The sequence below is a fragment of the Microtus ochrogaster genome, chromosome 5 (assembly GCF_000317375.1).
Source record: "Microtus ochrogaster isolate Prairie Vole_2 chromosome 5, MicOch1.0, whole genome shotgun sequence".
NCBI classification, from domain to species: Eukaryota; Metazoa; Chordata; class Mammalia; order Rodentia; family Cricetidae; genus Microtus; species Microtus ochrogaster.
In genome coordinates this window covers 64,394,185-64,406,912 of record NC_022012.1, presented here as the reverse complement: position 1 = coordinate 64,406,912, position 12,728 = coordinate 64,394,185, and the positions used below count along the sequence as shown (strand labels likewise).

Here is a 12,728-nt window from a genome sequence, read left to right as displayed (position 1 = left end):
GGAAGGAAGGAAGGAAGGAAGGAAGGAAGGAAGGAAGGAAGGAAGGAAGGAAGGAAGGAAGGAAGGAAGGAAGGAAGAAAGGAAGGAAGAAAGAAAAGACTAACTATATAGACTCAAAGTTGCAGCTCTTATTCTACAGTGTATGTGTGAATGTCTGGATGGTCTTGCTGAACCAATGCTGAGAGCTTACATTTTGATCAACAAGCATAAGACAGAGAGAGACAGGGAAAGCTAGCTGGGAATGGGAAGAGGTTTTGAAACCCCAGTGATACCTTCACCAACAAAGTCACACACCTCCTAATCCTTCCTAGGCATTTCCACTAAATGGGGATCAAGTCTTCAAATATATGAGCCTATGGAGGTCATTCTCATTCAAACCATCATGCTTAGGATAAAATAAATGTGAAATGTAATAAATAAATACATTTTTATTGCTTTACTACTACCAATGTTTCGTATGTTCACAGTAAGTGGCTTGTAGAAAAATGAAGTTGTTGCTTTTGGGGGGTGTTTTTTGTTTTTTGTTTGTTTATCAAGACAGGGTTTCTTTGTGTGGTTCTGGCTATCCTGAAACTCACTCTTTAAACCAGGCTGTCCTCAAACTCACAGAGATCTACCTGCCTCTATGTAGTTGTTTTTAAAATAACTGAATGGGGCATGTTTAATTTGTGTTTCAGTTTCATCAATCTTTACCCCAGGGATGGTCTATGTACTGAGCTAATGAAATGGGAGGATTTTCAGTCAGGCTAAGCCATAATTGCACACTCATTACAGGATGGGCAAAGTGAGAGAAAATTCTGTCTTCTTTCTTTTTAGTATGCTCTGTGGACTTTCTTATGACACTCTAGTATATGAACCAGAGGAACTATCTACAGCTCTTTATTTTTGCTGCAAAAAGTTTCTTATCTACTCTTTCATGGAGTTTTTCATTTTGGTCACTGTTCCAGACTTTGAATGCTTTCTTTTCTAGTTCATCTACTTGCCTTTTGACAGAAGAATTTAACCCTTGACAGCCTGGGTCTTTGTGGACTAACAGCTTTTGTTTCTCCATGCAGATTTGATGAGAAGAGGGCAGTACAGCAACTGAGAGCATGTGGTGTCCTGGAGACCATCCGAATCAGTGCAGCAGGTTTTCCCTCACGGTGAGCCCACAGTCTTCAATGTAAGGGAGCTTTGTGGAAGCAGTTCTTGCTTGAATCTTTAAGCTGTTATGGGCTTCTGTTCTAGGTGGACTTATCAAGAGTTTTTCAGCCGGTATCGGGTCCTAATGAAGCAGAAAGATGTGCTGGGAGACAGAAAACAAACATGCAAGAATGTATTAGAGAAACTGATATTGGTGAGAATGATTTTTACTTAATTGTTTCTGAAAGGTATTGTCCAGAGGCTTTATCATTCTGAACTGTAAAAGCCCCGCAAACTTCACGTTAAATATCATAACCCACATTATTAGATTGCTTAAGTAGGAAAACACCTGACATAGAGTTCAAGTGAGACTCACTGTATTTACTATGCTAGAAGTAATGTGGATGCTGATAGCCAACACCAGAAAACCGTTTTGAAAAAGGTTGGACTTAGACTTGAGACACAGCCCTTTTAGATAGTTTGATCATTGTCAACAAAAATGTTCTTAGTATTTAGTTATGGGCGATATCAGATATAATTAAGGAAAAGAGCCCATTTTTATTTTAAAGATGAGTAAAGATGAGTATGCAAATAATTATTTCTACCTCAAATATTGAGTGAGGGCTCGAGATTTGGCTCAGTAAAAGAGTGCATACTAGACTCCAGACCCATGTAGGGTGGCCCACACCCAACTGTAAGTCTAGTTCCCAAAGGAGCCAGCACCTCTGTCTTCTTAGATGCTTACATTTTCATTCACAGAGACACACATGTATGCATGCATGCATGTATGTATATATTTATGTATATACATATATATTACTAAAAATCTTAATATTTAAAAAAATGACAAAAATAGAGAGGAAGAGGCAGATATTAAAGGAAGGCAAAATCATATCCAATTGTGAGAAAGAAGAATAATTATATGAGGTGTGGGATTTAAGTCAGGATCTGAAGAATATGTATGTTTGGTTAAAAATGAAATAAGTTATTAAAAAGTAGAGGAAAAAAACCCAAGATTTGCTGAAGTGGCTGGAGAAATGCTTAAGAGCTCCTGCTGCTGTGGCGTAAGATCGTGTTCAGTTCCCAGCACCCACATTGCTGGCTTGCAACTGTAACTCCAGCTCCAGGAGACCTAACGCCCCCTTCTTACTTAAGTGGGCACTGCACACACACAACATACACTCACAGAGACACATGAAAAATAAATCTTTAGGGCTGGAGACATGGTTCTGCAGTTAAAGCACTTGCTGTTTCTGCTGAAGACCTAGGTTTTGTTTCCAGCACCCACATGGTAGCTCACAATCGTTCTTCAAGTTCCAAGGGATGCAGCACCTTCTTTTGGACTCTACAGACACTAGCCATGCATGTAGTAGGCATTCTGTGCAAGCAAGCCACAGATACACAAAAAAAAAATTTTAAAAATGAAGCAGTAAGGTGGCCTTTTACAGAGTAAGAGTTGTGTATGAGACAGTAGAGAATTATATAGATAGATGATGGTGCTATAGACAGTTCCATGACAGTCAAAGAAACTCTCAAACTATTTTGTGTAGTCACCTGGAGGGCTTGCCTGATACAGATTGCTGGCCTCCACCCCTAGAATTTCTGATTCAGTAGGTCTGGGATGAACCAAACAATTTAACACCCTTTCCCCCACACTTTATTTTTTTTCTGTTCTAGTGATACAAACCAGGACTTTGCATATACTAGGCAAATGCTTTACCACTGAACTAAATCCCTTATAATTTGTATATTTAACAAGTTCCCCAGGCCCTCATAGGACACATAGAAAATCTCTAACCTGAGTCTTGATGAGTTTGAGATTTATGAAAAGATGCTCAAAAATTAATTTTACTTGTGCCTCACTGTGAAGTAGTCATAATTACTATCTATTAATTAAATGTAAAACTTCTTTAATAATTTTTCCCCCTTTGAGAGAACTAAGGATCCCATCCCTCCCTAAGGATGTAATGCTTTTTAATATCTCTTGGGGTTTTTTGTTTTGTTTTTTGAGTTTGGCCCAACTCTTTTCTAATTTGGGCTCAGATGGGAATGTGGAACAAAAAGCTGAGACAATCATGTACCTGCCTCCTCACCCAGACCACTCAAGGCCTGGATCCAGTGGAGGCAGAGGTAGTAGCTAAGGTAAGAAGGACAGTGGGAGAGGACCTAGTTAGGGTTTCCATGCAAATGTTAGTAAATAATTTTAGACTTCTCAGATATATGTTACAGTCTCTAATTTTTTAACTTCATGTTTAAAGGGATATATATGTGCTTACAACAAAAATTGAGTTTCTCTATTTTTGCTTAGAATTCCAACACAGTAGTGATTATTATATGTAATTTGTGCTGTTCTTTTGATATGAAAATGGTTAATGATTTGCATGCTTACATCTGAGGTGAATCACATGAATATCTCTGTCTACAGCTCTGCTTATGCATAAAAGCCAATGCTATATTAATAAAAGAAATTGGCAATCTGTAGATGGTTTTTAACACATTTATGAAGTTGTATTTGTTTTTAGACACTATTGAAGCCACATGGTAACTATTTAGATGCATACCCTTAACATGAGCACAGGGATTTTGGAGGGATTGGTTGGTGGTTTGTTGTTTTTTTTAAAAACTTTTTTATTTTGTGTGCTTTCTTCCTGCCTTATTCTTCACACTGGTTTGTTTGTTTCTTCAGCTGCTCCTGGATTTTGCAGCCTGATGTAATCTTACAGCGATCAGTCAAAGGGAGCACCTCCATTTCCTTAAGATGTTTAAAATTCAAACAAGCAGATAATAGCTGCATAGGACCCACTGCCAGTTTTGGGCCCAGATATTAATTCCAGGTAGAATAATTCTGGAAAATAACTCTTAGGCTACCATTTTCTCTAAAATCCTTTCTATTTACATAACTTAAATAGGATAAAAAAAAATCTGGTTTTGTTAGTTCATTGAGATGTAACCCAGGTTTTAGATAATAGATTCATTCTTTTACTAATTCTGCTTCTAGATTTTCCCCATCTTTAATTTGTTTTATAAAATCAGTGTTTCTGTTTATATTTTTCCCTCTAAAATAGGACAAGGACAAGTACCAGTTTGGTAAGACAAAGATCTTTTTCCGTGCTGGTCAAGTTGCCTATCTAGAAAAATTGAGGGCTGACAAACTGAGGGCTGCCTGCATCCGGATCCAGAAGACCATCCGTGGGTGGCTGCTAAGGAAGAAATATTTGTGCATGCAGAGGGCAGCCATCACAGTGCAGCGATACGTGCGGGGCTATCAGGCTCGATGGTAGGTCTCCTTATGGCCTCGTGGGCCTCGGCTAATTCATGGTCCATTCAGGACGAATCTGAATGACTGCCCTACCTGAGAAGTTAGCATCTCACTTGTTATTAATTTCAAACACAACAAACTAACTTACAAGACAATTAAAAAAATAGAATTTCACGTAGACTTGGAATAATTCAGATTTGAATTGCTACCAACTTAGAATTTGTATCTCTTTTGCTAAAACATGGAAGTTGAAGAAAGTGTGTGTAAATTAAAATAACTATGAATATGAGACAGTTAATCTGACTCTATTGAGGAGCAATTAACAGAAAAGTTCTAACAAATAGTTATATTTCAGTATACATATACAAACAGTTTTAATTTTATGAAGTCTTTTTGAAGTTTATGTGACAATATGGAACATCCTGCTTTTCAAAATTAGGAAACCTCAATGAAAAAGTACTTCAGAAGCTGCACATTCTGAACATGTGTGAGTAACTGTAAATGCTTATTTGTCATGAATATTAGAACAACCACCAGTGAGGTCTGCTTAGGATACCTAAGACATTGACATTGATGTTTTCGGTCTTGATGACTGACAATACACCACTATTTTCTTTGACCAGCTATGCTAAGTTCCTACGCAGAACCAAGGCAGCAACCACCATTCAAAAGTACTGGCGCATGTATGTGGTTCGCAGGAAGTACAAGATTCAACGAGCTGCCACTATTGTTCTTCAGTCTTATTTGAGAGGCTATTTGGCAAGAAATAGATATCGCAAGGTAAGGTGCTGTTTTCAAGTTTGTTCATACATTCCAGTAATCATATTTTCTGTCTATACAAAAGCCATGTGGAGACAACACAATTGAAAGTATGCTAGTATTGAGTAATTAGATATACTTGTTAACAAGACAATAGAAAATATACTTCCTATTTCCATTTGTTTGAAAATTTGTAAAATTAAAAAAGTAAAGTGAAATAGAAACCACCAATTTGGTTGCTAAAAACAACAGGACTTATTTTCTCAGCTTTCTGGAGGCCAAAATTCCAAAACCACTGGGCTGTAATCAAGGTATCAGCAGTACCACATTCTCCAAAAGCCCAAAGACAGAATATATTCCTTGTCCCTTCCTGTGGTGGCTTACACTCCTGTGCCTGTATTCAGGTCACATTGCCCTCATCTCTGCTCTATCTTTGTATCATTTATCCCTTACTAAAAATCATGGGGCTGGTTAGATCCCCAGAATTCACATTGTGGAAGGAAAGAGTCAGCTCCCACATATGCTTCCCCCAAATAATTGGTTTTTTAAAGGTAGCTTTTAAATTATGGTAGTATTTAAGTCCCACTTTTATAATCCAGGATAATATCCCCATCTCAAGATCCTTAACCTGGTCACATCTGTTCTCCAAATAAAATCACAACTATAAGTTCCAAGGATTAGGACAATATGTAGAAAGCTACAGAGAGGTAAACTACACAAATAGGTTAAACATATGACACATGGACAGAATAGGAAAGGCTTAGGAGAATTTATCATGGTGAAAAGGAAAGAACTATAATAGCTGTATGGTTCAAATTACATTAACTGGAATATGGTACATTTTTGATACTCTGTGTGTATGTGCATGCGTGTTTGTGTGTTTTACAGGCTTGTCATTGTGTGGGTATGCAAGTTATACATACCTATGTTGAGACCAGAACAGGATTTCGGTTGTCTTACTTATTACCTTGATACAGAATCTCTCACTGAACCTGAAGCCAGTAAACTCCCAAGATCAACTCATCTCCACCTCTCATCTCAGTGCTAGGGCTATAGCGGCATGTATCCATCTCAGCTTTTCATGTGGGTTCTGGGAATTCATACTTAGGTCCTCATGTTTGTGTAGCAAACAATTCTTACCCACTAAGCCATCTTACAAGCCCAACAAATAATCTTTTTTTTTTTTTTTTGCATGAGGCACTGGGGTTGAATTCAAGGCTTCATGCATACTAACCATGCATCTTCTATTAAGCCACACTCTTGCCCTGACAAGTACTGTTTCTGTCTTGGAATCATTACTGTCCTCTGTAGATCACAGACACTCATGAATCTGTTTTCAATCATGTCCTTGGTTTTGAGTGTGTGCATACATGTGTGCCATTGTGTCAGTGCGGGTGTCAGAGGACAGCTTAGAGGACTGACTCTTTCCATCTTGTGGGCTCCAAAAATTGTTCACATTGTCTCTGCTTAATGCTCTTCAGTGACAAGAAATCTTTCTCATAAGGCAACCCTTTTCTTCTAAGTTGTATAAAAGTTTAAGAAACTGTCATGACTTTAAAAAAGTAAAAGTAAGATTACTTTCTTTTACATTTCCGTGTGTTTAGCTTTCCTTTTAAAGCATGTGCCTTTACCTTGACATCCATAACAGATTGCTGTTGCATTGGAAACAACAACAGGAGGAAATCACACTAGAATGATACACCTCAAATGTGGCAGACAAGAGCATCAACGTTAGGCTGAGGCAGGTGGCACATGCCTTTAACCCCAGCACTCAATTGGCAGAAGCAGGTGGACCTTCATGGGTCCAATGCCAGCCTAGTCTACATAATGAATTCTAGGCTAACCAGAGCTACCCAGAAATAAACTGTTTCAAACAAAGAGAATGTCACCTTCTGAGTTTCAGGAGTGGGGTCAGTAAGTCATAAATAACCATTCGCTAACTCAGGTGTCAGCTTCTCAGCCAGCTTACTGGCCGTGCCCATGACCTCAAGTCCAGGCCCAATGCATAGTGAAGCAGTGTAGTGGGACAATCTTTTATTTTAATAGCACATAGTTCATAAAGTACCTGATTCTTAGTTTTATAAGGCCTTTTACAAGCAGAAATCCTACACCAATAAGGAACTGATGATCCATTTTTTGTGTTCTTTGTAGAATTTTTCCTTTTTGCAAGCTAGTATTTTTTATTTAAACTGCTTCCAATTCCATGTATTGTTTATAGTTGTGTGTATGTATAATAAAATGTAACTAGAAAAGTGGACATTGAAAGATGATTTGATCAGAGAGTCCGGTTTTATCCCATGCTTATTCAGTCCCAGTCCAGCTGGCCTTGGTGAGCTCCCAATAGATCAGCCCCATTGTCACAGTGGGTGGGTGCACCCCTCGCTGTCCTGACTTCCTTGCTCATGTTCTCCCTCCAGACTGTTCATCAGACTCGAGAGGGAGGGAGCGGGGAGTGGGGAGAAGGGGAGAGGAGTGGGGGGAGGGGAGAGGAGTGGAAGGACGGGGAGGAAAATGGAAGGTGGGGAGGAGGTGGAAATATTTTCAACAAAAAAATAAATAAATAATTAAAAAAAGAAAGATGATTTGAGAAATATATATATATTAAATGATATACCTTTAGATTCCTGTGATATATAATCCACATAAAACCACTGTTGTTTCAATATTTTGTCCTCTCCTAAGTGTGGATTCTCAGTTTGACATACATAGGAGCATAGAGTTGAACTTTTGAGTCTAGTCTAGAGACTCAGGTTATCTCCCTTTTCCTGCAGATACTTCGTGAGCATAAAGCAGTCATCATTCAGAAACGTGTTCGTGGCTGGCTGGCTCGTACACATTATAAGAGAACCATGCAAGCCATCATCTACCTTCAGTGCTGTTTCCGGCGGATGATGGCCAAGCGTGAGCTGAAGAAACTGAAAATTGAGGCTCGCTCTGTGGAACGCTACAAGAAGCTCCATATTGGCATGGAAAACAAGATTATGCAGCTGCAGCGCAAAGTGGATGAGCAGGTGTGTTTTTAAAGAGGCCCTAAAGCTAGAGCACAGCTGGAGATCCACAGGGTTGTTTTTAGTGGCCTTTCTTCTGGACTGACCCTGAAGGAAAGAAACAGACAGGGACTTATTTTTTAAAACACCCTACTCCAAAACTGTGTGATCATGAGCCATATCATAATTTATACTTTGCAGAACTCTTCCTTCCCTGCCTCTCATTTGTATGTGTGTCTTCTCTGACAGCTGTTGGGCACGGCAGTCGCCAGAGAAGCAGGAGGATGTACAGGCTTCTGAGGGACCCACAGCCTACTTGCAGAGAGAAAGTGCTCTTGCTTAGCAGTAGTTACTAAGTGGTATTTTAGTACATGCAAATGATCTAAAGGTAATTAAGAATATGTAAGACATAAAGAAGGGAAGCTACAGAGAAACCCTGTCTTGAAAAAAAACCAAAACCAAAACAAAACAAAACAAAAAAGACAGCAAGGAGAGATGGGTCAAAATGAAGTAGGATTCATCAGAAAGGTTTATGAAATGAGAGGAATTTTAAGATTTTTATCTACTTTATCATTCTTATTCATCTTCTCCCTTGCACATAAGCTTATTTTTTGTATTAGCCCCAAGTTCTGACCTGTGGTAGACAGATACTGTCACTGAGCTAAAAATCTCAAGCCTTAAGATAAATGTAGTGGCTTAAATCTGTATGACAGGTATGCAGGAAGCTGAGACGGGAGAACTGCCTCAAAGTCAAGACTACCCTAGGGTACAGTGTGAGATTATGTCTCAAAAACAACAAATAGATACAATAAGTACAATATTGTGTATATGTATCCATATCTCCACGGTCTTTTTTTTTTTCCAAAGAGAGGCCTTATTGAATAGAACGGGCTGGCCTTAAAGTTGTAGTCCTACTTCTGCCCGACAGGTAGATGAAATTACAGGTCTGTGTTCTCACACTTAGGTTTAGTACATGGTTTTTAATATTATTCGAAGGTAGTTTCAAACAGCAAGTATCCATCCAGTCCCTTGTTTTGAATTAATTATTATTTACTACTTTAACTTTATGTGTATTGGTATTTTGTCTGCATGTTTGTCTGTGCACCATGTAAGAAGGCCAGAAGGTCAGTTTCCCTGAAACTGGAGTTACAGATAGTTGTGAGCCCCCGTGTGGGTGCTGAAAATTGAACCAGATCTGAAAGAGCAGCCAGTGCCCTTTACCAGCAAGCCATTTCTTCATCTCCTTCCCTTATTTCTAGACTAAAAACTAGGAAACTATGGGACTGGAAAGATATATCAGCTGTTAAGAGCACCAGCTGTATTCCAGAAGTCCTCTGAGTTCAATTCCCAGCACCTACATGGTGGCTCACAACCATCTATAACTACAGTCCCATGGGTCCCAATGCCCCCTTCTGGTGTGCAAATGTATATACAGCAAAAAGGACATAAATAAATCTTTTTTAAAAATTACAAACATAAGAATTCACTGCGAAACTCTATGATTATGAGAAAATCATATTTATGTTGCATATCATATAAATCGGAATTAATTGCTCTGTGCTGTTATTCATTTGTATGATGAAGAAGCCATTGTTTAGATTATGAAAAGTGCTGAGCAGGTAGGAACTATAATGCCATATCATTTTCTACTTGCACTAAGGAAATGTGTTGTTACTATGTTCTGATGCTCGATATTGTTGAGTTGTTTTGGGTTTTGTGGGTTTGGGGGGGCTCTTTGTTGTTGTTGTTTGAGACAGGTTCTCACTGTTTTAGCTCTGGCTATCCTGGAACTTACTCTTTAGATCAGGCCAGCTTTGAACTCACAGAGATCCAGCTGTTTCTGTCTACTAATTGCTAGGATTAAAGGAGTGTACCACTACACCTAGCTTAATGTCATTTTCAATGCAGGGTATATGATCATTTTTGTATAGCAAATTTGGCAAGATCCTATCTCAATGCTGTAATGATGTCATAAGAATTTATAAGAATGGTATAACATGCCTTTAATCTCAGCACCGCAGAGGCAGAGATAGAGGCAGGTGGCTCTCTATGAGTTTGAAACTAGCCTGGTCTCCATAGTGAGTTATAGGCCAGCCAAGGCTGCATATAAGACCCTGTCTCAGTAAAAAGGAATTCATAGCTGGACTTGGTTGTGCACGCCTATAAATCTGAGACAGAGGATCATGAGTTCTAGGCTTTTGAGTTACACAAGTTCTGGAGCAGTTGTACTAAATAGTAAGACCCAGTCTCAAAACAAAATAAAAGGAAAATCCTAAAAGAATGTAATTAATCAAAGCCTGGAAGAATCTGACTAATCACTATGGTTTTCTTACTGCATATATTTGGTCATTCATATTATAAGTATTTACTTATTGTTACTTACGTTTGTATTTAAAGAATAAAGACTACAAATGCCTCATGGAGAAACTGACCAATCTGGAAGGAGTATACAACTCCGAGACTGAAAAACTACGAAATGATGTAGAACGTCTTCAGTTAAGTGAGGAGGAAGCTAAGGTTGCCACTGGCCGGGTCCTCAGTCTGCAGGAAGAAATTGCCAAGCTCCGCAAAGACCTGGAACAAACTCGATCAGAGAAAAAATCCATTGAAGAACGAGCGGATAAATACAAACAAGAAACTGAGCAGGTATAAAACGGCATTCTTATCCCAGTGCCCCTTGCACAGAGTAAATGCTATCATCCTGGCCTGGTTCATGTGACACTATATTAATTTTAATCAAAAACATAACACAAATTTCAAAGGTTTATAGATTATACTAATGTTTCCCAAACATCTCTGCCCCATAATCAACAAGTAGGCTGTAGTCTTGAGGTAAAAACTAGTGAAAACAGAAACAAAACCCAATGAAATTGATGTCTATGTACTGTTATAGTTACCCGTTCCTGTAACAAGATGCCTCAGATTAGGAAATTTATAAAGATTAGAGGCTTATATAGGCATATTCTGGAGGCTAAGAAGTCCAAGAGTGTGGTACCAGCATCTGGTGAAGATTTTATGATTACATCATATATCAGGGATCACATGGCAAAGAAGAACAAGTGTGCAACTTTTATAGCAAAAGCACTCCCTCAGTAATACATTAATCCATAAATAGGTTATCCTATTCATAAGGGCACAGTTTTTATTACCCAGTTGTCTCCCTGAGGCCCCACCTCCAGATATTAACAGTGAATTTAAGGATGTTAAGAAAAGACAGTCACATCATAACATTTATTACAGACTTTTTCAGTGTGGACTTCATGAGATGCAGACTCCTTATTCTTGGTAAGGGATGCTGTGATTCTCAGGCAGATCAGAGAACTGTTAGTACCTGAATTTATAGTAGGAATTCCCATGGATACCTGTGTTAAACTATCTTAAGTCCAAGTTGGAAAAATCTAGACAGGAGCTGCTGAGCAGATGAAATTCCCAAATGTTCAGTCGCATCCATGCTTCCATGCTATGAATTTAACTTACATTAAAACTTGTTGGGCATGGGAAAATGCAGGGCTTCTAAGAAGTGGTAACAAAGTGTATTTAAACATTTCTAAAAGACCCTTACAACTGGGCTTCCTGAGAGGTAGTAATTGATTTGAATGAGTCCACAAGGATCACCTTCTCTAGAGGAAAATGGGTGAGTTGTCAGCTGCAACCGAATAATCCTCACTTGTTTCTTCTGTACTGGATTCTGAATGGGGACTCATTCTTTTCAGGAAGAGTTTAGCTGAACTGCAGGCAAAATTGTGTAGCCAGTACAACTGCTACCCCATCATTCATGGTGCTCATAGTCCATAGAATTCCTCCTGCATCTGAGTGAGACCCACTCTATACATAGAAAATGCAGTGCCACTGTGCAGTATCCTTTGTCGTGGCAACTTTGTTCTTGTATAATTCAAATATGCATTTTAAAGGATACCCTTGAGCATTTAAGATCTCTTTTCTTCCTCAGTCTCTGAAAGCTTTCAAGATTCCTCTGGGAAGATGGCTTTCTTTTTTCTTTCTTTGTGTGTGTGTGTGTGTGTGTGTGTGTGTGTGTGTGTGTGTGTGTGTGTTTTGCTGGAGATTCATTCTCTTAAAACCCCATTACCCTCTCAAAAAGGAAGGCAAAGTCCAAGATAGATTGATAAGAGAGATCCAAACAGTCAAACTTCAGGGCTCCTATGACCCAAACATTGGTTTCTCTGCTATCCCAAATTGTGGTAAAAAGTGGTGGATACCAGTCCAAGTAGAATGATAAGAAAAGGTCCTAAATAAAGCTGACTCAAGCAGCCGTGAGACCACTGAATCTTTTCTCTCTGTGTTCAGGCCTGACAAAGGTGTCTTTTTCTTCCGGGTTGGTTCCCCAAAGTTAGTGGAGTCATTTAAGCAAAAGCCTGAACATCTAACAGCTTCACCAGGCTAGGCTCTACCACTAGACCTGATTGATATATCAGTTAAAGTGACAGATAATGATGAAAAGCACAGAGAAGATACTCCGTGAGGGACAAATAAGGGGTCCCACCTTTGTTTTTTGGTTTTTTTTTTTTTTTGGTTTTTCGAGACAGGGTTTCTCTGTGGTTTTGGAGCCTGTCCTGGAACTAGCTCTTGTAGACCAGGCTGGT

At 38.9% G+C, this 12,728-nt stretch overlaps 1 protein-coding gene across 3 annotated transcripts in view; it reads left to right on the top strand.

The window, feature by feature from the left end:
• Positions 1-12,728, top strand: part of Myo5a (myosin VA) — a 157,044-nt gene that overhangs the window by 95,155 nt on the left and 49,161 nt on the right. For all 3 annotated transcript variants that reach the window (XM_013346380.2, XM_005347626.3, XM_013346381.2), the window contains exons 17-22: positions 1,056-1,142; positions 1,228-1,336; positions 4,188-4,399; positions 5,005-5,161; positions 7,912-8,151; positions 10,525-10,773. In XM_013346380.2, the coding sequence (XP_013201834.1) occupies positions 1,056-1,142; positions 1,228-1,336; positions 4,188-4,399; positions 5,005-5,161; positions 7,912-8,151; positions 10,525-10,773 (1,054 nt within the window). The remainder of the gene's footprint in view (positions 1-1,055; positions 1,143-1,227; positions 1,337-4,187; positions 4,400-5,004; positions 5,162-7,911; positions 8,152-10,524; positions 10,774-12,728) is intronic.